Source organism: Anomaloglossus baeobatrachus, chromosome 3 (assembly GCF_048569485.1).
Source record: "Anomaloglossus baeobatrachus isolate aAnoBae1 chromosome 3, aAnoBae1.hap1, whole genome shotgun sequence".
Lineage (NCBI taxonomy): Eukaryota > Metazoa > Chordata > Amphibia > Anura > Aromobatidae > Anomaloglossus > Anomaloglossus baeobatrachus.
The window spans coordinates 573,812,809-573,837,968 of NC_134355.1; the positions used below are offsets into that span (position 1 = coordinate 573,812,809).

General features: G+C 47.7%; 1 protein-coding gene across 3 annotated transcripts in view; it reads right to left on the reverse strand.

The window, feature by feature from the left end:
- The window catches only part of PIK3CB (phosphatidylinositol-4,5-bisphosphate 3-kinase catalytic subunit beta), a 254,891-nt gene that overhangs the window by 31,354 nt on the left and 198,377 nt on the right, over positions 1-25,160 (reverse strand). For all 3 annotated transcript variants that reach the window (XM_075340956.1, XM_075340957.1, XM_075340958.1), the window contains exon 13: positions 14,696-14,884. In XM_075340956.1, the coding sequence (XP_075197071.1) occupies positions 14,696-14,884 (189 nt within the window). The remainder of the gene's footprint in view (positions 1-14,695; positions 14,885-25,160) is intronic.

The following is a 25,160-nucleotide window of genomic DNA, read 5'->3' on the forward strand; positions in this document are numbered from 1 at the left end:
CGCCTTATCAAGAATAACCGCCGATCACGATGAGCCAGGAAATATGGTAAGAATTGATGCACAGTCTGCTCTGACGCTGCAATATTGATCCATTTACCAAACCTGGGGCCATGGCTCCATGGTAGAATTTGCAACATTGCGAGATTAATACCAAAATACTGTCAAGTAATGGAGTAATAATAGGTGTTATAAAGAAAAGAAAAAAAAGATGGTAACACTAGCAAATGACAATTAGTAGATGTGATTTCCTCATGCAGCAGGATATATAAGGGAAAACAAGAGACTTGGTGCCTATCTGTCAAAGGTCACAATAAAACTGAACATGAAAGATCCTGACTAGGGATGAGCGAACCCGAATGGTTAAATTTTGGGTTTGTTTCGGACACTGGGAGTTTGGGTCTTGGACTTGAGCATGGTCTAATAAAAAAAAAAAGTCTGTGGTCTGTGTCAGAGTTCGGGTACTGTTCATATGTTAATAAAGTTTGTTAAAATCACCAAGCTTTATTGTATGGGGAAGATGCCAGTACGCAGCTGTGAACAAAAAGAAAAAATAAATGACGTGGGCTCCCACCTATTTTTGATAACCAGTGCAGGTAAAGCAGACAATTGAAGACTGCAGCCCTCACCCTCAGCATTACCTTGGCTGGTTATCAAAAACTGAGGGGATCCCACACATTTTATTTTTTTAAAATATTTTTTAAAAACCCGGCATATGGTCACCCCTATTTTTGATAACTAGCCAAGGTAAAGCAGACAGCTCAGAGCTGGTGATATCAGGCTGGGAAGGCCCAAATTTATTTGGCTCTTCCCAGCCTAAAAATAGCAGCCCGTAGCTAACCCATAAGTGGCGAATCCATTAGATGAGCAAATTCTGTTTTTTCACGATTGCCATGTGGTGGTAATCCGTGTAATACTTTTGGGGTTGATGTCTGCTGCAAATTACCAGCTGGCATAAAGCCTAGGGGTTAGTAATGGAGAGGTGTCTATCAGACACCTCCATTACTAACCCATTAAGTGTAAAGTAAAAAGAAAACACATACAAAGAAATATTTTATTTGAATAAACACTCCTTCACACTCACTCGTTCATCAATTTATTAACTAAAAAGAAATCCTGGAAGTTCCGACATTTCAATGGAGGAACGTCCCACAACACCCACAGAATCCAATGTAGCTTGTGAGAAATTCCATACCTGCCCCTGAGCGATAGTGACCTATGGAGCCTTGTTCTGAGAACACTCTCAGAACGCAGCTCCTAAGGAATTGATGGGCGTCATGGGATATTACTACATTGGATTACATTGGAACTTCCGAGACTTCTTTTTAATTAATATATTGGTGAATGAGGGAGTGTGGGAAGAGTCTTTATTCAAATAAACATTTTCTCTCTCTAGTGTGTGCTTTTTTTAACTCTATACTTAATGGGTTAGAAATAGGGGTGTCTGATAGATGCCTCTTCATTACTAATCCCTAGGAGGCTTAATGCCAGCTGTCAATTCACAGCTGACATCAACCCCAAAAGTATTACCCTGATTGTCACAACACCAGGGCAATTGGGAACAGTTGGGCACAGCTCCAGAATTGGCGCATGTAATGGATATGCCACTTCTGAGGCTGCTGCGTGCTGCTATTTTTAGGCTGGGAAGGACCAAAACAACAATGAACCATCCCAGCATGATAATAAAAGCCCCCAGCTGTGTGCTTTACCTTGGCTGGTTATCAAAAATAGAGCAGAACCTATGCCATATTTTTTAAAAATGATTTCAATAATTAAAAAAAAAAAAAAACAAAAACACAAAAATGTTGTGGGGTCCCCTCTATTTTTGATGGTGGGACCCCATGTCTTTTTTATTTATTTTTTTTAATTTAGCTCTTACATTTGTTTGCAAGGCAATTACCCCCATGTTGCTTCCTTCTGCAGCACCCCCTACCCCTAAGGCCCGTTTCACACGTCAGTGAAAAACACTGACGTTTTTCACTGGCGTGTAAAACACGCACATGTCCCTGCGTGTGCCGTGAATCACGGCACACGTGGGTTGTCTAAGTGCAATCCGGGCTCCGTTCTCCGTGGCCCGTGATTGCACTTAGAGATTAACTCACCTGTGCACGCTCCCGCTCTCCATGGTGCTGATCGCTCCCGCGGTGCAGCATCCGGCCGGCGCTGACCCCCGCAGCAGCTGCTTCCGGGTCGGCTGTGTCAAGCATCATGAATATGCGCGACAGTAATGAGCAGGCTCAGAAGCAGCAGGGACAACAAGCTGCAGAGAGCGTCGCTGGAACCGGGTGAGTTAAAATGCTTTTTATTTTAAAAGCACGTTTTTTTTCTGGCACGTGTTTCACGGACCAAACCACCACGTGGTCCGTGGAACATCAGTGATGCCAGAAAAAAATGGACATGTCTCCGTGCGGCAATCACGGACACGCAGGTACGCCGCACAGAGACACGTGCAGTGAAAAATCACTGATGTGTGAGCAGACACATTGATTATAATGGGTCTGCGTATGTCAGTGATTCTGGTACGTTTAAAAAAAAGCACAAACGTCCCAGAATCACTGACGTGTGAAAGGGGCCTTACTACGACCATTTTAAAACCATTTTACAACACAGAAGTTCAACTCTCTATTGACTAATATGGGGATGGGACCTAGGGTTAAGCTCAGTTCTCAAACCAAACTTAAATAAATCCAGCCAAACCCGAGCTTCCACGGTACTGCTCATCTCTAATTCTCACCAATTTATTCCCTCTTATTCAGAAGTAAGGGAAAGGACTGGCACCCCATGAACACATCTGGTTGACCTTAAAAAATATTTCTTCTGTTTAAAGGTAAAGGTTTGTTATCATATACTAGATTTAATTTAATAACAGAAAATAAAGTATATTCTGGAAAACAAAGTGCAGCAGTCTGAAAAAGGAGTATCCAAAGGTCCAAATCAAAATTTTTTTTTTCCTTTTTAAAGCCCATTTTCTTTTTTTTTTTTGTCTTGTTGGGATTTCATAGATTCATAGTCATTTTTAGTTTTAATTTTTTCAAAATAGTGCACAGGATTCAAGAAATTGGTGCAAATGAACCCCTTCAACCCCCGAGATTTTGCGTTTTTCAGTTTGTTTTTTTTTCTTCTCTTTCTTCCGAGAGCCGTACCTTTTATTTTTCCGTCAATCTTGCCATATGAGAGCTTGTTTTTGCGGGATGAGTTGTAGTTTTAAATAAAACCATACGTTTTACCATATAATGTACTGGAAAAAGGCAAAAAAATTCCAAGTGTGGAAAAATTGCAAAAAAAGTGTGATCGCACAATAGTTTTTGGGATATTTCATTCACCATGTTCATTATATGGTAAAACTGATGTGTCGGTGTGATGCCTCAGGTCGGTGTGAGTTTGTAGACATCAAACATGAATAGGTTTACTTGTATCTAAGGGGGTAAAAAAAAATCACAAGTTTGTCCAAAAAAAGTGGCACACGTTTTGCGCCATTTTCCAAAACCCATAGCTTTCTCATTTTCTGGATCTATGGTTCAGTGATGGCTTATTTTTTGCGTCTCGAGCTGATGGTTTTACCGGTACCATTTTTGCGCAGATGCTACGATTGTTCAATGGTTATTGCATTTTGCGCAAAATTTGTGGCGACCCAAAAATGTAATTTTGGCGTTTGGAACTTTTTTGCTGCTACATCATTTACCGATCAGATTAATTGATTTTATATTTTATATTTTGATAGATTGGGCGTTTCTGAACGCGGCGATACCAAATTTGTGTATATTTTTTATTTTTGTAACCCTTTAATTTTCAATGGGGTGATTTGAACTTTTAGGTTTTTTTATTTAAAACTTTTTTTTTTTTTTAACTTTTATTTTGCTAGTCCCCCAAGGGGGCTATAGTGATCAGCAATCTGATCGCTCTGCCATATCTCCAGATCACAGCTACAGAGCTAAGATCTGCAGATATGCTGCTTTACTTTCAATGCCAACTGTATTCCGGCATTGAGAGGAAGTGACTCATGTTAGCTACATGAGTCATCATATGACCCTGTGCTACCATGGGAACCACCAGAAAGGCACGTGATCATGTCACGTGACTTTCGATGGGGCAGGGTAAGTCAGCATAATAGCGGCGTGCATATACATAGCGAGATGTAAGGGGTTAATAGTCGCGGGTGGAAGCGATTCTACTCGCGACTAGCAGGCACACATCAGCTGTTGAAATCAGCTAATATGTGTGCGGATCGCCGCGGCCTGCCCACGGCAGGGGGCGGGGATTAACCGCACATGATCCATGATGTACCAGTACGTCATGGGTCGTTAAGGGGTTAAAAAAATGGGCATTTTTTTGACTGTGATGAACATTTTTTGTGACTTTATACCAAAAGTCCCACGTTGCGCAAAATGGTGCCAAAATATTTTCTTACTTACTCAAAAATACACCAGGGTGATTGGGACAGGAGTGGATGTGGGCCATAAATTTTGCAACTTTTTAAAAGGTCGCAAATTGATGAATCAGGCAAAAACATCTGGAATTGCTAAACTCTGCGCAGAAAACAAACAGGCGAGCGCGTATAAAACAGACTTAAAATACGATGCAGATAGAGTAATGAATTGGGTTCAAGCAAAAAAAAGCTACAAAATACACAAAACTAAGACAAGAAAACACATGGAAAAAGAAAGGGTGAATCTGGGCCATAGTTCCCAATTATACGTCTGTATACTTTTTTTATTGCTGCATAAAACAGACTATGCTAATCTATAGATGCATCCAGTAAAATAGAGCACAACATATGGCTTGTAACATAAGGAGCCTTTAAGCCTTAACAGTGCTGTGAATTGGGAAATACATTTCTTTAACCCCCATACGAGATGTAGTCTGCATCAGATCATTTTTGCATCAAGGACTAAAAGTAAATTAATGAACTCCACACTGTTCAAGCAAGTGTTTGCCCCAGACACGTATCCCAATCAACACTTTACGTGTGGAAAATGGTGATTACACATTAAAACTGGAGTGAGGAAAAATCCTCTTTTAGTGACTAAAGCTGGAATAAAAGAAGGTGTAAAAAAGACACAGAAGACCCATACACATCTTATTAGTAGTGTTTCCATTAGTGTTAATGTTATAACCTTTAATAGCGCTAATAATAATAGTGACATAGTAGCTGTGTAACAATAATGATTATTATTAATGTTCATATTACTTTGTAACAATCATTTTTAATAATCGTGTTACTATTAATATCTGTTGAAACAAGGCTGATGTGGGCTTTACACGAGTCGACCGATCGTGCGATTTCACGAGCGATCGTACACGCCCCCGTCGTTTGTGCGTCACAGGAAAATCGCTGCCCATGTCGCACAAAGTCTTTAAACCCCCATCACACGTACTTAAATGCTGAGCGACCTCGCTGTGGGCGGCGAACGTCCACTTCCTGAAGGGAGAGGGACGTTCAGCGTCACAGAGCGGCCGCCCAATAGAAGAGGAGGGGCGGAGATGAGCGGGACGTAAACATCCTGCCCACCTCCTTCCTTCCGCCTAGCCGCCGGGAGCCGCGGGATGCAGGTAAGCTGTGTTCATCGTTCCCGGGGTGTTCTACCACGAGTACGATGAACAACAGCGCCATTTTAATTAAACAATTTTTTAAAACTGAGCGACGTGTACACGACTCACGATTTGTGAGCGATACTGCAATGCTCGGAGGTGTCACACGAGACGACGTAGTGAACGATGCCAGATGTGTGTCACGAAAACTGTGACCCCGACAATGCATCGCACGATAGCTCGTCTTGTGTAAAGCCCGCATTAGTTCCCAATCAGTGAAAAGGCGGCATTATTTTCTGCACCATTTTTTGGGCAGACATTTTCTGCATTTTACATTGAATGTAAGCAGAACTGTGCAATTTTTCCTTAGACTTATGAGGAACCTGAAAAAAACTAAATCACAATTGTGTTTTAATTGCAGAATCGCAAAAAAAAGCTACATCAAAGCGGCGCCAAAACTGCAGAAAAAAGTTGAAATGTATAACAGAAAGAAACAAAAGTGCAATTAATAAATCATATTATTGCTTATTTTGATGTGGACATGTGGAAAACAACGCATTGTTTCCATGCATGGGAAAATGGCCTTAGTGTTAGTGCCTTTTAAACAAGACAAACATATCCGTTAAAGGGGTACTCCGAGAAATGTAATACAAATAAAGTACAGTTAAACATTAAAATTTTTTACTAATAACTATTGAGCAAAAAGATCATCTTTATTTATTGAATCAGGATTTGAAACATGTCAGCTATGACATAGTAGGACAGGCTGCGTAAACACATTATGTGCTCAAGACAGACGTCGGGTGAGGGCAGCGTTCTGTCAGGTATCACAAAGGCGCATTCCTAGGTTCACTGAACTGGACAGGACAAATATAGGGGCGGAGATGGGACTAAAGCGGTAGGAAACATCTCTAGCTGACAGAGATGGCTGATTTATCTCATCAGCCTCACAGGTTGATTGGAGGACGGATCTGATGGTCAAACAATACAGTCTTCAGCCGGCCAGCATTTCTCGTCAAAAAATCTGACAGGATCCTCCCAGTATCCTGAATGTATGTTCTATGTGCTCTATATATATGCTATATATATATATATATATATTTGTGGATATATAATATGCATATGTTAGAGGAGTATGTATATATGTATGCATGCATGCATGCATGCATGTATGTATGTTCTGAAGAGAAATGCCAGCCAGCTGGAGACTGTATTGTTTGTCCATCAGCTCCGTCCTCCAATAAACCTGTCAGGGTGATGAGATAAATGTGACTGTCAGCTTGAGAGGTTTTCTACTGCTTTAGTCCAGTTTCTACTCCTATGCTCGACCTGTCGAATTCAGTGAACACAGGAACGCGCGTTCACAATACCTGAGAGGATGCTGCCCTCACCCGACGTCTGTCTTGAGCAGATAATGCTGGACCCTATATGACAAGCTTTTCTCCCCCCAATCATCTTTTGTGTCTCCCCTATTGCCTCAGACTGTAAGCTTACGAGCAGAGCCCTCACTCCTCCTGGTATCTGAATTTTTATTATTCTGTATTGTCTCATATTGTCTGTACATGTCCCCTCTGAATTGTAAAGCGTTTTGGAATATGTTGGCGCTATATAAATAAAAATTATTATTAGATAATGTCTTTACGTAGCCCGTCCTATTACGTGAAACTGTTTAACATCCTGATAATGCAATAACTAAAGATGACCTTTTGGTTACATTTTTTGCTCAAATTATTTAGTAAATTTTTAGTATGTAAATGTACTTTATTTTAATAATCTTATTTTTTATTTCATAACCCGGATTACTAATAGCTCATTTAGACAGAACAACCAGACATCAATGTGCACGGTCGGTAATACAAACATTGTGTGCACATAGAATATCACTGTTGGCAGAACATCACCCGACTACTCAGGATTATGTGCGGCAGATAATTATTTTAATACTGACAAATGATTGTGTTGCCAGATAAGTGCCGGCATATTTACGCGAGAAGATAATCAGCAAACGGGTATTCTGATGAACACTGGTTACCAATCATCACGTCACCTGAATGAGCTTTTACCATTATGCTTCATATCAGTGTTGTACCTATTATTAGACTATGTGTGCACGCTGCAAAAATATTTAGCATGAAATCTGCACCTTCAGGCAGAAAATGTATCAAAAACCGCATGCTTTTTTTTTTTTAATGAAGTCACTGGGGGAAAGGGCTAAAAAAGAGAATTTTGTTTACTTACCGTAAATTCTTTTTCTTATAGTTCCGTATTGGGAGACCCAGACATTGGGTGTATAGCTTCTGCCTCCGGAGGACACACAAAGTACTACACTAAAAAGTGTAGCTCCTCCCTCCGAGCATATACACCCCCTGGATAACCAAATATAGCCAGTTTAGTGCAAAAGCTGAAGGAGAATAGCCACCCACAAGTAGAGATAGAGCAAAAACCGGAACAACCGGAGCCTCTGTCTACAACAACAGCCGGTGATAACACGCGGAACAAGAAACTGCCAACAGGCAACAGGAAGGGTGCTGGGTCTCCCATTACGGAACTATAAGAAAAAGAATTTACGGTAAGTAAACAAAATTCTCTTTTTCTTCATCGTTCCTATGGGAGACCCAGACCATGGGACGTCTCAAAGCAGTCCATGGTTGGGAAATAAACAGAAAACTGAGAAGTAGGCGAAACCTAACTTCACAAATGGGCGACAGCCGCCTGAAGGATGCGTCTGCCCAAGCTCGCATCTGCCGAAGCATGAGCATGCACTTGGTAGTGCTTCGAAAAGGTGTGCAGACTAGACCAAGTGGCAGCCTGACAGACCTGCTGAGCCGTAGCCTGGTGCCTGAAAGCCCAAGAGGCACCGACAGCTCTGGTCGAGTGTGCCTTAATCCCCGGCGGGGGAGGCACTTGAGTACACTGGTAGGCATCAGAAATGGCCGACCTAATCCAACGAGCAAGGGTCGGTTTAGAAGCCGAGAGGCCCTTACGCCGACCTGTGGTCAGCACAAAAAGAGAGGTGCACCGCCTAAGAACAGCGGTGCGTGACACATAGATCCGGAGCGCCCGCACCAGATCTAAAGTATGCAACGCTTTTTCAAAGCGATGAACAGGAGCCGGACAAAAGGCAGGCAAGGAAATGTCCTGGTTAAGGTGGAAAGGAGATACCACCTTAGGGAGAAAGTCCGGAGTCGGACGGAGAACCACCTTGTCTTGATAAAAAAACAAAAAAGGTGACTACGAAGAGAGCGCAGCTAAATCAGAGACTCTCCTGAGGGAAGTTATGGCCACTAGAAAGACGACTTTCTGTGAAAGACGAAACAAAGAAACCTCCCTAAGAGGCTCAAAGGGGGGTTTCTGCAAAGCCGTGAGGACCAGATTAAGGTCCCAGGGATCCAAAGGCCGCCGGTAAGGCGGGATGATGTGAGATGCGCCCTGCATAAAGGTGCGCACCTGGGCCAGTCGGGCGATACGCCGCTGGAACAACACTGACAGAGCCGAGACCTGACCCTTGAGGGAATTGAGGGATAGTCCTAGCTGCAGACCGGACTGTAGAAAGGACAGGATGGTCGGCAAGGAAAAAAGGCCAAGGGGCATAGCCGGAAGAACGACACCAGGACAGGAAAATTCTCCAAGTCCTGTGATAAATGTTGGCCGAGGAAGACTTCCGAGCCCGAGTCATAGTGGAGATGACTTCAGGAGGAATGCCAGAAGTCGTCAAGATCCAGGACTCAAGAGCCACACCGTCAATCTGAGAGCCGCAGAATTCTGGCGGAAAAACGTACCTTGTGAGAGAAGATCTGGGCGGTCCGGGAGATGCCACGGCACCTCTACGGACAGATGGAGCAGGTCTTGGTACCAAGCTCGCCTGGGCCAGTCTGGAGCAATGAGGATGACCCGACGGCCCTCCATTCTGATCTTGCGCAGGACTCTGGGCAAGAGAGCTAGAGGGGGAAACACGTAAGACAGACGAAACTGGGACCAATCTTGAACCAGCGCGTCCGCTGCAAAGGCCTGAGGATCGTGGGAGCGAGCCACGCAAACTGGGACCTTGTTGTTGTGCCGGGATGCCATTAGATCCACTTCCGGAGTGCCCTACTTGCGGCAGATTGACCGAAACACTGCCGGATGCAGAGCCCACTCGCCGCTGTCCACGGTTTGACGGGTGAGATAATCTGCCTCCCAGTTTTCTACGCCTGGGATGTGGACTGCGGATTTGGTGGACTTGGAGTCCTCCATCCACTGAAGGATGCGTTGAACCTCCAACATTGCCAGGCGGCTGCGAGTCCCGCCCTGGTGATTGATGTAGGCAACTGCTGTTGCGTTGTCTGACTGGACTCGAATGTGCTTGCCCGCCAACAGGTGGTGAAAGGCTACGAGAGCTAGGAGCACAGCTCTGATTTCCAGCACATTGATCGAGAGGGCTGATTCGGACGGAGTCCAAGTGCCCTGTGCTCGGTGGTGGAGATATACTGCTCCCCAGCCGGATAGACTGGCATCCGTGGTGAGGATCACCCAGGACGGGGCCAGGAAGGAGCGTCCCTGAGACAGAGAGAGGGGCCGAAGCCACCACTGAAGAGAGCCCCTGGTCTGTGGCGACAGAGCCACCAACCTGTGCAAGGAAGAAGTCCGCTTGTCCCAACAGCGGAGAATGTCCAGCTGCAGAGGACGCAGATGGAACTGGGCAAAGGGAACCGCTTCCATTGACGCCACCATCTGACCCAGCACCTGCATTAGGTGCCTGATGGAATGACGGCGGGGCCTCAGCAAAGAGCGCACCGCCAGATGGAGGGACTGCTGTTTGACTAAGGGCAGCTTGACAAGTGCCGGCAGAGTCTCGAATTGCATCCCTAGGTACGTGAGTTTCTGGGTCGGAGTCAGAGTGGACTTGGGCAGATTGACAAGCCACCCGAATTGAACAAGAGTGGCGAGAGTGAGCGAGACACTCCGCTAACAGTCTGCACTGGATGAAGCCTTGACTAGAAGGTCGTCCAGGTAAGGAATCACTGCCAACCCCTGGAGGTGCAGAACCGCAACCACTGCTGCCATGACCTTGGTGAATACTCGAGGGGCCGTGGCTAACCCGAAGGGGAGAGCCACGAATTGGAAATGTTCCTCTCCGATTGCAAAACGTAGCCAAAGCTGGTGTGAAACTTAAATTGGCACATGCAGATAGGCATCTCTGATGTCGATGGATGCCAGGAAATCTCCTTGGGTCATTGAGGCAATGACTGATCGCAGAGACTCCATGCGAAAATGCCGCACCTGAACATGCTTGTTGAGAAGCTTGAGATCCAGGATGGGCCGGAAGGAACCGTCCTTTTTGGGGACTAGGAAGAGATTTGAGTAGAAACCTCTGAACCGTTCCCGGGCGGGAACCGGTACACTTACTCCGTTGGCCTGCAAGGATGCCACGGCCTGAGAGAAGGCGGCGGCCTTGGAGCAGGGGGGAGTTGACAGAAAAAAATCTGTTTGGCGGGCTGGAAGAGAATTCTATCCTGTAGCCGTGGGAGATGATATCCCGCACCCACTGATCGGAGACGTGTTGAAACCACACGTCGCCAAAGTGGGAGAGCCTGCCACCGACCAAGGATGTTGCTGGCTCGGCCAGATAGTCAAGAGGAGGCTGCTTTGGTGGCAGCAGCTCCTGCGGACTTCTGAGGACGCGGCTTCGTGCGCCAGTTGGGCTTCTGGTCCTTGGCTGAGTTAGTGGACGAGGCCGAGGGCTTAGAGGACGACCAGTTATAGGAACGAAAGGAACGAAACCTCGACTGGTTCCTGCCCTGGACAGGTTTCCTGGTTTTAGTCTGTGGCAAGGAAGTACTCTTCCCGCCAGTAGCTTCCTTAATAATCTCATCCAGTTGTTCACCGAACAGCCTGGACCCAGCAAATGGGAGCCCAGCAAGGTACTTCTTTGAAGAAGCGTCTGCCTTCCACTCTCGAAGCCACAAGATCCTGCGGATAGCGAGGGAATTAGCCGAAGCCACCGCAGTGCGGTGAGAAGCCTCCAGCATGGCAGACATGGCGTAGGATGAAAAGGCTGAAGCCTGGGAAGTTAAGGCAACCATTTCAGGCATAGAGTCCCTAGTGAGGGAATGCATCTCCTCCATAGAAGCAGAGATGGCCTTGAGAGCCCACACTGCTGCAAAAGATGGGGAGAACGAGGCCCCTGCCGCCTCATATACAGATTTGGCCAGAAGGTCAACCTAGCGGTCAGTGGGATCCTTAAGTGAGGTGCCATCAGCCACTGATACAACTGTCCGGGCTGAGAGTCTAGACACCGAAGGGTCTACCTTTGGTGAGTGAGCCCACTCCTTGACCACCTCTGGTGGAAAAGGAAAACGGTCATCAGAACCACGCTTTGGGAAGCTTTTGTCAGGACAGGCCCTGGGCTTGGTCACAGTGGCCTGAAAACTGGAGTGGTTAAAGAACACACTCCTTGTTCTCTTAGGCAAGGTAAACTGGTGCTTTTCTGCCAGAGAGGGTTGCTCCTCTGATACTGGCGGATTGAGGTCCAGTACAGAATTAATGGACGCAATCAAATCACTAACATCTGCGTCACCCTCGGTCAGATCAATTGGGCACATGGAGGTAGCGTCCGAGCCCCCAGTAAAGACATCCTCCTCGTCCTGCGAGTCAGCTCGTGAATCAGAGCCGCGGGACGAGAAAGGAGAGGGGACCCTGCGTCTCCTTTTAGGAGGACGGGGTCTGGGAGCAGATGAAGAATCCTCTGTGAGCTCTGCAGAGCAAGCCGTAGCAGCAGAGGCGCCCTGAGAAGGGGGCTGATGCATGCTCAGCAGAGTCTGGGACAACTCTCCCATGGAGTCGGCAAAGGACTGGGAGATAGACTTAGAGAAGGATTCTACCCAAGCCGGGGGTTCAGCCACCGGGGCCGGAGCAGCCGGAGGGACCACTAGGGAGACTCCAGGCTGAGGCACCACCATGTTAGAGCAGGCATCACAATGTGGATATGTGCTCGGTTCAGGCAGTACGAGCTTACATGCAGTGCATATTGAGTACAGCCTTGCAGCCTTGCTCCTAGTGTGAGACATGCTGCTGAGGTGGGGGCTCTGAGCCAGAATGACCCCCAGAGACTGTATAAGAAGGTCCACAACCGGAGGTTGTGGCTTACCAGACCGTTTGTGTGCCCTCCGGATCCCACAGCTCGGACCCCCAGACAGATTAGCAGAGATGCTGCAGCCAGCGCCGATCGGTGTGAGAACGCTGATAAAATGGCGCCGGAGCGAGGAGAGGGGGCGGGGCCTAGTCAAAGAGCGGGATCCGGAGGGCCAAGGAGATATACAGGGGAGGAAACATCTCCTCAGAGAGGAGTGTCCTCCCCTGTGCCGAACGGCCGGTGGGCGGAGCCGCACTGTCCCTCTGCATGACTGACATGCAGGGGCAGTGAAAACGAAACTAGGCCTCAGGCGAAGCCGGGGCCTAAATTTTACAATGCGGCCGGCGCGCAGGCACCCTCGGCGCGGTTCTCAGGTGAAAACCAGAGAACCGGCCGGAAATGTCACAAAAGTTAAATAACACACTCTCCCCAACAATAAAGTGCAAGGGACCCCCCGACAATAACGTCTCCAATACTTAGCTTGTGAGACGCAGGGCCAGGTCCCTGAGGGATGAGTGCTCCGTCCGGCAGGATCCTGAAAGGGCTGCGGATGGAGACCGGTCTCCTGCAAGGCAGTGAGAACCGTGCTGGCTCCCACTTCAAGCCAGAGCCCGAGGGATGGTGAAGGAGCGCGGCATGTAAGGCTCCAGCCCTGAAATCAACCTTAACAACACCGCCGACACAGTGGGGTGAGAAGGGACATGCCGGGGGTCCAGGCTTGGACCCGCTTTTCTTCAAACTCTTTCCAAAAATCAAAAATCAGATGAGAATGCATGTGTGGATGTGTGCCTCCTGAACACAAAGCATTGAACTGGCTATATTTGGTTATCCAGGGGGTGTATATGCTCGGAGGGAGGAGCTACACTTTTTAGTGTAGTACTTTGTGTGTCCTCCGGAGGCAGAAGCTATACACCCATGGTCTGGGTCTCCCATAGGAACGATGAAGAAAAAAAAACACGCAGGAACAACGCACCTACACTTGACATGCTGCAGATTGTTTCTGCAACAAAATCTGCACCAAATCTGTAAGGAAAAAAAAAGCAAAGTAAGCACAGCACTTTAGAAATCTCAGACTTTGCTGGCTTCAGGATAGGCATGCAAATTTGTCAAAAAACCGCAACAAAAACGCACCATGTGCCTAACGGGCACTTTACACGCTAGCGATCGCACCCGCCCCCGTCGTTTGTGCGTCACGGGCAAATTGCTGCATGTGGCGAACAATATCTACGGTACGCGTCAGACATACCTTCATGGCGACGATGCTGTTGGCGGCGAACAACCTCTTTTTTAAGGGGGAGGTTCGTGCGCCGTCACAGCGACGTCCCACCACTAGAAGCGGAGGGGCAGAGACCAGCCGCATTAATGACACGCCCACCTCGTTGCTGGAGGACGCAGGAATGCTGTTGTTCGTCGTTCCCGGGGTGTCACACGTAGCGATGCGTTCTGCCTCCGGAACGACGAACAACCTGCGTCCCAGATGAGCAACGACATTTGGTAAAGGAATGACGTGTCAACAATCAACGATTAGGTGAGTATTTTTGATCGTTGACGGTCGCTCGTAGGTGTCACACGCAATGACATCGCTAACTAGGCCGGATGCACGTCAAGAATTCTCTGACCCCAACGACATCTCGTTAGCGATGTTGTTGTGTGTGAAGCGGCCTTTAGTGTTGCCATTTTTTTTAGCAAAAAATTTCGTATGCTAACAGTTCAAGCAATGTGGATGTGATTGAATGAAAACTCACACCCACTGTGTGAATAAAGACCAACTATGCTTATTTTGGGTGTTATTCTCCCTGTTGGCTTATATGGGAAAGCCTGAAAAATTAATGTGAAAAACACAATTAAAACTTTATGTGCAGAAGATTCAACACTAAAAATAAAAGAAAAGCGTTATCAAATCTGCACCAAAAACGCTGAAAAGAAAAGGGGGGAAAAGAAGCAAAAATGTGATAATAATCAGAGCAGATTGCTATTGTGTATATTGGTGTAAAAGAAAACAAAACAGAAAGGTGCAGTGTGAATTTTTGGTGTTCGATCCTTACAGGTCTGACTCACCTGAGCGACATCTTCTAACTTGTTCCACTTAACAGACAGTAATAATTTAGGAAGTGAGCAAGGAAAATTCTCCCGGCAGTCGTACCGCAAAGTCCAAATCAGATCCTTCTCGTTCTCGCACAGCTGGCACAGCGGGTCCCTCTCCATTATCTCCTTCAACTCTATATTAAATTTTTTTCCACCACGCCCCTGTAATATGGAGATAATAATGTTTAATGATCACCACAGCCTATAACGTATTACTGAAGATTAATTAGCCGGTCAATGTATCACATGCGATAATGGACAACCTTGATAGGCTTGACAGCAATAACCAAAAACATACTTGACTAATGAATTTTCACCGTTATATATGGTTTTCTATACACAATACTGCATTTTGGTTTTCATAAGACTCACTGCTTCAGCTTTATAGTGGTAAGGTGCTAGATTGCTATGAAGTGTGATCAAATGAATTGCAAAAAAAAACGGGTAAAATAATTTCTTGCTATGACAATTACTGTATTTTTCATTTTATAAGACACACTGGATTATAAGACGCAACCCAAAATTAAAGATAAAAAAAAAAAAGGTAAAAAAAAAATAAAAATGGGGTCCGTCTTATACTCCGCTGACTCCCGGCGCCATCATTTAAAAACTGGGACCGCGGACAGACTGACATTCGCTGCACAGCCACTGCAGTCCGCACAGCCACCCGCCCGCCCACACAGAGTGGCAGCCAGCAGGCCGCCCACCCGCACAGAAAGGCAGCCGGCCGCGACAAGCACCCGGCCGCCTGCATGCAGTGACACGCACCTGGCCGCCTGCACACAGAACTGCACAGACAGCCCCCCCCATGGTAAGCTATATCTGGATTTTAAGACGCACCCCTCATTTTCCTACAACATTTTTGGGAGGAAAAGTGCGTCTTACAATCCAAAAAATACAGTAATTTAATTACAAAAGCCCCATTTTCATAGAATTTCAGCCGAGGCCACAAATTGACCTAAGTACATCAATGGTCTTCTCATTAGTTCAAGAGACATTGTGAGAAAGGACAAAGCAAGTGATATCACACCATTATGCTGATTGAATAAGACCAGACAGGATGCTTTAAAAGGGTGAACTATGTGCAGTCATATGGGCTTGGCATTGCGGCTTGTAAGATTGCCCCATAATCAACCACGATCATCATCAACTTCAATGAGGGAGAATCAGGTGATGCTAAAAAGTTTAAGACATTTAAAAAAGCCCAGCATGTGCCAGTCCCATCTCCTAACGAGGATCCATTTATGGGATCAGTTCAACACCAGTGCAGAGCTTGCTCAGGAATGGCAGCAGGCAGGTTTCATCAGGCACCTCAACTGAAAGCACAGCACAGAGGCTGGCCCGGTGACAAGAAGGGGAGAAAGGAAACTATTTGTCTCCGAGAAAATCATCAAGGAGATGCGGTAAGCAAGGTATTAACTGCAGAGGACTGGGGTAAAGTTATTATCTCTGATGAAGCCCCCTTCACACGGTTTGAGACATCTGGAACAATCATTGTGCATAGAAGATAAAGTAAGCGCTAAGATTAGCCTAATGTCATGCCAATAGTAAAGCATCCTGAGACCATTCATGTGTGGAGTCGCATCTCATCAATGGCGTGAGCTTATTTACAATTTTGCCTAAAAACACTACCATGAAGAAAGAATGGAAGCTAAACAACTTTTCCCAACAGTCCAGAAGCAATTTCGTGACTTTTTCTAGTAAGATGTAAACGATATCACAAGCCAAAAGTGATAACTATGTGGTTCATTGAGCAAAATAATGAAATATTGGTTCCATGGCCAGAAACCACACCAGATCTCAATCCTATTGCGAACCTGTGGTCAGTCTTCAAAAAGTAGGACAATAGTAATAAAAGTTTTATTTTAATATAGCACCAACATATTCAACAGCGCTTTACATTTATCAGCAACACTGTCCCCAATGGGGCTCACAATCTAAATTCCTTATCTGTAGAACAACGAAAAACAAAGAAATTGTGACGCAGCAGCAATCTCGTTATGTGTGACATCTACCAGCGATCAGGCCCCTGCTGTGAGATCACTAGTTGTTGCTGAATGGATGGGACCATTTTTTCAAAGCTAATGTCCTCACTGTGTTTGACGCCTACCAACGACCTCCTAACACAGTCCCAACGCCCGCCAAGATCGTTATACAGGTCGCTGATAGTTATTGCGTCGTTAGTAAGATCTGATTGTGTGACATCTAACCAGCGACCTCCCAGCGACTTACCGGCGATCCTTATCTGGTCACATCGTTTTCGGGATCGCTGGTAAGTCGTTAAATGTGACGGGGGCATTAAACTCAGACCACTGATCAGACAAGAATAGATGGTCATCAGTCAGGATTTGGCTCCAGGATGCCAGGGTGAATTATAAGGGTCAGTATGGTAAATATTGAATATCTGCATAAACTAAACCAAGTTCATCAGAGTAAATAAAGAAGTAAACTTATGAAATGCTCCTATTGTTGTACTTAAGTGATTTTACAATTTTTAGTCACATCTTTTTATGCTATACTGAAGCAGAAAGCTTTGTGAAAAGCAAAATTAGGGTCAAGCTGAACATTTTTGGCTACGACCATCCATATGAAGGTACAGTATATGGTTTGATTTAGTCAGTTTTTCAGACTTTCCACTAGGTGGCAGTGTTATATTATCTCTGTAGGACATGAAATAAGGACATAAAGGAGTAAGGAGACTTTTTAATTATGATTTATCTTTTAGTTTCAACTTGTGACCATAGGAATAAAGTAATTTTAAATCTGAAGAGCACAATTAATCTTTTCTAGGAACAACCTCAAAGTCACTCTTAGAGCTCATTCAGACATCAGTTGTCTCATACAAGTCCTATTCAAGTCTTAGGGTACTGTCAACACTAAACGACGTACCAGCGATTCAGACCACGATACGACCTGGTCAGGATCGCTGGTGCGTCGCTACAGGGTCGCTAGTGAGCTGTCAAACAGTCAGATCTTTCCAACGACGTAGAAACGATGCGGCAGTCGCTGGGACCCTGTCACGTAGCATGATTCAAATCTTGATTAGTAACATAGGCGTGCATCTACATTGTCTTTTCCGCGCCCCCTCTGCTCCGATTGGTGGTCTGTGACTGGGTGGCCTTGCCTTTAGAGAAAGCAACATAATAGCGCTTCCATCCTTCTCCATCCTTGTCCATCCTACAGTCCCAATGCAGAATGGACTGTATTACGATCTGCTGCTACAAGCGGGCCGGGACAAGTGAATTCAGCCCTCTGAAATGTACTGCGATCTACAAGCCAGAACAGAGGATGGAAGTGGCCAATCCGAACGCAGTAGCCATCACCAATCGGAACAGAGAGGGCGCGGAAAGAAGGGAATTTTGTTTACTTACCGTAAATTCCTTTTCTTCTAGCTCCTATTGGGAGACCCAGACAATTGGGTGTATAGCTTCTGCCTCCGGAGGCCACACAAAGTATTACACTTTAAAAAGTGTAACCCCTCCCCTCTGCTATACACCCTCCCGTGCATCACGGGCTCCTCAGTTTTGGTGCAAAAGCAGGAAGGAGGACACTTATAAATTGGTCTAAGGTAAATTCAAGCCGAAGGATGTTCGGAGAACTGAAACCATGAACCAAAAGAACAATTCAACATGAACAACATGTGTACACAAAAGAACAACAGCCCGAAGGGAACAGGGGCGGGTGCTGGGTCTCCCAATAGGAGCTAGAAGAAAAGGAATTTACGGTAAGTAAACAAAATTCCCTTCTTTGTCGCTCCATTGGGAGACCCAGACAATTGGGATGTCCAAAAGCAATCCCTGGGTGGGTAAAAGAATACCTCGATAAAAAGAGCCGAAAAACGGCCCCCTCTTACAGGTGGGCAACTGCCGCTTGAAGGACTCGCCTACCTAGGCTGGCATCTGCCGAATCATCGGCATGCACCTGATAGTGTTTCGTGAAAGTGTGCAGACTCGACCAGGTAGCCGCCTGACACACCTGCCGAGCCGTAGCCTGGTGTCGCAATGCTCAGGACACCGACGGCTCTGGTAGAATGGGCCTTCAGCCCTGCAGGAATCGGAAGCCCAAAAGAACGGTATGCTTCAAGAATCGGTTCCTTGATTCACCGAGTCAAGGTTGACTTGAAAACCTGAAATCCCTTACTCTGGTCCGCGATAAGGACAAGAGCGCATCAGACCGGCGCAGGGGCGCCGTGCGAGAAATGTAGAGCCGGAGTGCTCTCACCAGATCTAATAAATGCAAATCCTTTTCACATTGGTGAACTGGATGCGGACCCAAAGAGGGTAAGACGAAACGGGGATACCTTAGGGAGAAAGGCCGGGACCGGACGTAGAACCACCCTATCCTGGTGAAACACCAGGAAGGGGGCTTTGCATGACAGCGCTGCCAGCTGAGATACTCTTCTGAGTGATGTGACTGCCACTAGGAAGGCCACCCTTTGCGAAAGAAAGTGGGCAAGGCAAACGGCCAGGGAGTAAAACCCTGATCAGAGCACCAGGATAAGAAGATCCTCCAAGTCCTGTAATAGATCTTGGCGGACGTTGGTTTCCTGGCCTGTCTCATGGTGGCAATGACATCTGGAGATATCCCTGATGACGCTAGGAGCCACCACACAGTGAGGATTAGAGCCGTAGAATTCCGAAGGAATATGGCCCTTGAGGCAGCAAGTCTGGTCGGTCTGGGAGTGCCCACGGTTGACCCACCGTGAGGTGCCACAGATCCGGGTACCACGATCACCTCGGCCAGTCTGGAGCAACGAGGATGGCGCGGCGACAGTCTGACCTGATCTTGCGTAACACTCTGGGCAGTAGTGCCAGAGGAGGAAATACATAAGGCAGTCGAAACTGCGACCAGTCGTGAACTAGCGCGTCTGCCGCCAGAGCTCTGTGATCCTTGGACCGAGCCATGAATGCCGGGACTTTGTTGTAGTGCTGAGACGCCATTAGATCGATGTCCGGCGTTCCCCAACGGCAACAGATCTCTAGAAACACGTGCGGGTGAAGACCATTCCCCTGCGTCCATGCCCTGGCGACTGAGAAAAATCTGCTTCCCAGTTTTCTACGCCCGGGATGTGAACTGCGGAGATGTTGGAGGCTGTGGCTTCCGCCCACAGCCGAATCCGCCGAACTGCTCGGAAGGCTTGACGACTGCGTGTGCCGCCCTGGTGGTTGATGTACGCAACTGCCTTGGCGTTGTCCGACTGAATTCGGATCTGCCTGCCGTCCAGCTACCGCTGGAACACCTTTAGGGCTAGATCCACTGCCCTTATCTCCAGAACATTGAACCGAGGGGAGGACTCTGTCGGAGTCCAGGTTCCCTGAGCCGAGTGGTGGAGGAAGACCGCTCCCCACCCTGACAGACTCGCGTCCGTCGTGACCCCAGCCCCGGCTGGGGGCCGGAAGGATTTTTCCTTCGCCCAGGAAGTGGAAAGAAGACACCACTGAAGAGAGGTTTTGCTGCAAGGGAAAGAGAGACGTTCCTGACTAGGGACGTCGACCTCCTGTCCCATTTGCGGTGTCCGATAGAATCGGACGCAGACGAAACTGCGCAAGGGAACTGCCTCCCTTGCTGTCACCATCTTCCCGGGACAGTGCATGAGGCGCCTCAAGGGGTGACTGGGCCCGAAGGAGAGATTGCACCCCTGTCTGTAGTGAACGCTGACTATGCAGCGGAAGCTTCACTATCGCTGAGAGAGTATAAAACTCCATCCCGAGATAAGTCAGTGATTGGGTCGGTGTCAGTTTTGACCTTGGAATTTTGATGATCCACCCGAACCCCTGGAGAGTCTCCAGAGCAATGGTCAGGTTGTGTTGACATGCCACCCAGGAGGGTGTCTTGACTAGAGGATCGTCTAGGTAAGTGATCACCGAGTGGCCCTGTAGGACCGCCACCACTGCTGCCATGACTTTGGTGAAGACCCGTGGGGCTGTCGCCAGGCCGAATGGCAGTGCCACGAACTGAAGGTGTTCATCCCTGATGGCGAAACGCAGAAAGCGTTGAAGCTCGGGTGCGATCGGCACATGGAGATAAGCATCCTTGATGTCAATTGATGCTAGGAAGTCTCCTTGTGACATCGAGGCTTCAGAGTGTTCACCGCCTGAAAAAGTGCATCGGCTCACTCGGGGGGCGGAGATGTTCTGAAGAAACGAGTCGGAGGACGAGAGCAGAGCTGTATCCTGTAACCGTGAGACAGATTGTCTCTCACCCATCGGTCTTGGACTGCGGCAAGGACGAGACTGTCTAGTAACTTCATCCAATTGCTCGCCAAACAAACGGTCGCCAGAAAATGGCAAACCGGTTAAGAACTTCTTGGAAGCAGAGCCTGCCTTCCATTCACGTAGCCACATGGCCCTGCAGACTGCCACTGAATTGGTGGATGCTACCGCTGTACGGCTCGCAGAGTCCAGGAACGGCGTTCATGGCGTAGAACGAAAAAACCTACGCCTGAGAAGTGAAGGACACAACCTGCGTGGCAGAGTTATGTGCAACCGCAATAATCTCAGCCGGAGAAGCTGAGATAGCTTGGAGTGCCCTCACGGCTGCGAAGGCTGGAGCAAAAGATGCGACTATGGCTTCATAGATGGATTTCATCATAAGCGTTATTTGCCTGTCAGTGGCATTCGTGAGAGATGGACATCTGCCCCTAATACTACGGATCTAGCCGCCAGCCTAGAGACTGGAGGATCCACCCTGTGACACTGAGCCCAACCCTTAAGCACGTCAGGGGGGAAAAGGGTAACGCGTGTCAATAAGGCGCTTAGTAAGCGCTTGTCCGTCAAGTTCTGTGCTACTGGACGGCCCCTCTGGAGTTAGAGTGATCGAAACACGCACTCCTGATGAAGTCGGGGAAGGTTCCCAGCGGGCCCGCTTAGCCCATCATAGGCCGCGGTCCGTGACTGAGTTCTCACCGTGGGATCTGGGTGTTACCCCAGGATGTTGTACCGACCCAGAGGGACCCGGGAGCGATGAACTCACAGCTCCCTGGCCCTGTGGTATCGGTCTGGACTGCAAGGCTTCCAGTATCTTAGCAGACCCCCTGTCCATAGACTGAGTCCTGTGATGTGAAAGCTATTCAGAGATTTGCTGATTCCATCATGCAAACTCTGTCGCTGTCATCTGTGCAGTGCCTGTAATATAGCCGCACAAGAGGTACCGGTTGTATAAGCCAGTGCCTTGGCACCCTTACTCTTTAAGAGCAGACAACAGCATGTCGTCCGCAGAGTAATCAGTGAGGGTATACAGCCAAAAACAAATAATGCTGCCGAACAGTGAGATCATATACCATATAAATAAACATATATATATATACACTGCGGCACCAAGGGGGGGACAGCACCTGAAAAACTGGTGCCCCCCAGTGCTCAGTGAGGGGGAAGGAGGATACCAACGTATGCTCCAGCCCTCCCTGCCGACGTCCAGTCGGCCGTCCCGTCGTTACCCCTGACTGGCAGGCCCGAGAACGGGAGTATATGGCACTAGGCCGTAAGAGCCAGGGACTAAATTTAAAAACGCGGCCGGCAAACATGGCGCGGTCGGCGCGGTAGTCCCAGTCTCACAAACCAGTCAGCAACCGCTGCGGCGTTTGTAACACAGATGCTGCATGCACCGTCCCTCAGGGGACACAGAGTACCTTATGATGCAGGGCTCTGTCCCTGTAGTCACAAAAGTGCGGGAATCTGGTGGCCTATAGTGATCAGTGAGGGGGGGCGGAGGACAGCGAGGTGCGCTCCAGCCCTCACTGTCGGCATCATACCGACCGTCCCGCCCTTCTCCCTGACTGGCAGGCTCAGGGGCGGGAGTTTAACACACTAGGCCGCAAAAGCCGGGGACTAAAGTAAAAACCGCGGCCGGCAAACAGGCACGGTCGGCGCGGTAGTCCCAGACAAAAAATCCACACCGCAGTCGCAGCTGCGTCTGAGGCCAAGGTGCTTCATGCACCGTCCCAACGGGGACACAGAGTACCTGTAGATGCAGGGCCATGTCCCTGACGATACTCCGTCTCCTGTCCGGCAGATTCCCCCAGGGGCTGCGGATGTGGCTTGTGGCCACCAGATTCTCTGCCCCGGGTCTCCCTCAGCTGCAGCCAGAAGTTGCTGAAAACATGGCTGACTGCGTTCTCTGAGGAGGAGGGAGGCGTGGGCGTAGTCACAAAAAGTGCGGGAATCTGGTGCCCCAGCGTGAGTAGTGAGGGGGGCGGAGGACAGCTCAGTGTACTCCAGCCCTCACTGTCGGCGTCATACCGACCGTCCCGCCCTTTTCCCTGACTGGCAGGCCTGGGGGCGGGAGAATCCCATACTAGGCCGCAAAAAGCCGGGGACTAAAGTTAAAACCGTGGCCGGCCGGCAGTGCACGGTCGGCGCGGTAGTCCCGGACCCATACCCACGCCGCAGTTGCTGCAGCGTCTGGGCCCAAGGTGCTTTATGCGCCGTCCCAACGGGGACACAGAGTACCTGTGGATGCAGGGCCATGTCCCTGACGATACTCCGTCTCCTGTCCGGCAGATTCCCCCAGGGGCTGCGGAGGGAGACCGGTCCCAGTGTCTGGATGACCGGATAGGATCCCACTTCCCCAGAGCCCCTAAGGGATGGGGAAGGAAAACGGCATGTGGCTCCAGCCTGTGTACCCGCAATGGGTACCTCAACCTTAACAACACCGCCGACCAGAGTGGGGTGAGAAGGGAGCATGCCGGGAGCCCTGTTAGGGCCCTCTTTTCTTCCATCCGATATAGTCAGCAGCTGCTGCTGACTAAAACGTGGAGCTTGCGTGAATGTGTACCTCCTTCAACACAAAGCATAAAAACTGAGGAGCCCGTGATGCACGGGAGGGTGTATAGCAGAGGGGAGGGGTTACACTTTTTAAAGTGTAATACTTTGTGTGGCCTCCGGAGGCAGAAGCTATACACCCAATTGTCTGGGTCTCCCAATGGAGCGACAAAGAAACAACGAAGATGTACGCCTACGTGAGTCGCGAACAAGGTCGTTGGGTAAGGTGCCAATTACACCGATGCGTGCTGCCCTGCGGGAGCCTGACGACCAAAAAATGACCCAGCACTGTGTGTAACGATCAGCGATCTCACAGCAGGGGCCAGATCGCTGCTCAGTGTCACACACAGCGAGATCGCTAATGAGGTCACTGGTATGTCACAAAACCTGTGACTCAGCAGCGATCTCGCTATGTGAGAAGTACCCCTTACATGGATAACATGCGCACCTCTGAGTCTATGGGGTAGTTCACATCTGATTTTTTTTTCTTCAAACCAAGTGGTCTGCACAAAAGCATGGAAACTTGTTCCATATTGATGCGAATGTGTGATAATTTTTTTTTTTTTTAAATCTGTCTTTGTCATGTGATGGACACAAAACAACAGATTTTACACCTCTAGGAGTAAACAATGGCGGATCCCAGTCAGGGACAGCAAACAGAGATCCTGAAAACAATAAGAAAATAATGCAAAAAGTACAACAGTGAAGTGGAAACCGTCCATCATTGGAAAGCATTAAACTATTCATCCAGGACTATAAGGTGTGAAGGTGAGGGAAAGGTGAGAAGTGCCGCCTCTGCGCACAATTCAGGCTGCCGGCTCCCACGGGAGGAAATATTTTACATTTTGCAAATCAGTTCTGTTAATGAATGCACATATAAAGCTGTAATACCAATACTTTATTATCTGGAGAACAGGCAGGGTTATGGCTCTCCTTTACTTATTAGATATTGGCGTACCATTATTACTCTTTTTTTTATTTATTTCTTTTTCAAGAAGAATTTCCCTTTGGCGTTGTAAATGTCCTAATGGTAACCGTAGCCTGAAAAGCTCAGCAGGAGACGCAGGCTTCCTGCACTCAGCGGGGAGAAACTGTCCCCAGGCCATGTTATTAATTAACTTTCTGGTGTACCATTAAACAACATTTTCTGTAACCAGCAAGAAACAAAAGTGCAACACATTCCTCCAAGTGTAATAGATCTGGTGCCCCGGTGTGAGGGTTTGGTGACCAGTAACTATTCTGCTATGCTCTGGCTGTAAAGGGCGGTGACCCACCGAGACGCAAAACAGCTCTCCTCCAGAATTAGGGGTCTCTCTGGGGTCAATGTCTGACGAGCCCAACAAAGAAGAACCACCACTGAACACTGCCATCTGAAGAAACTTTTCTTTCTTTTGTCTTCTGGAATTCAAACGCTGGATTTTTGTTTATACTAAATTCTTCAAAACAGCACTTGTAGTTCATAAATTTTGCATAAATAAAAAAAAAAATTTGCTAAAAAAAAAAAAAAAAAAAAAAAATTAATTCAGGAGATAGAAAACAAGAGATGAAGTGTTAAAATCCACGCTGTCGTGGGACAAGATGTGAAGACAAACCAGGTAAGTACCGAATTTTTCCAAAAAGAAGACAGGGTCTTATATTAGTTTCCCAAAAAAGGACTAAAGCTTATTTTTGGGGGAGGG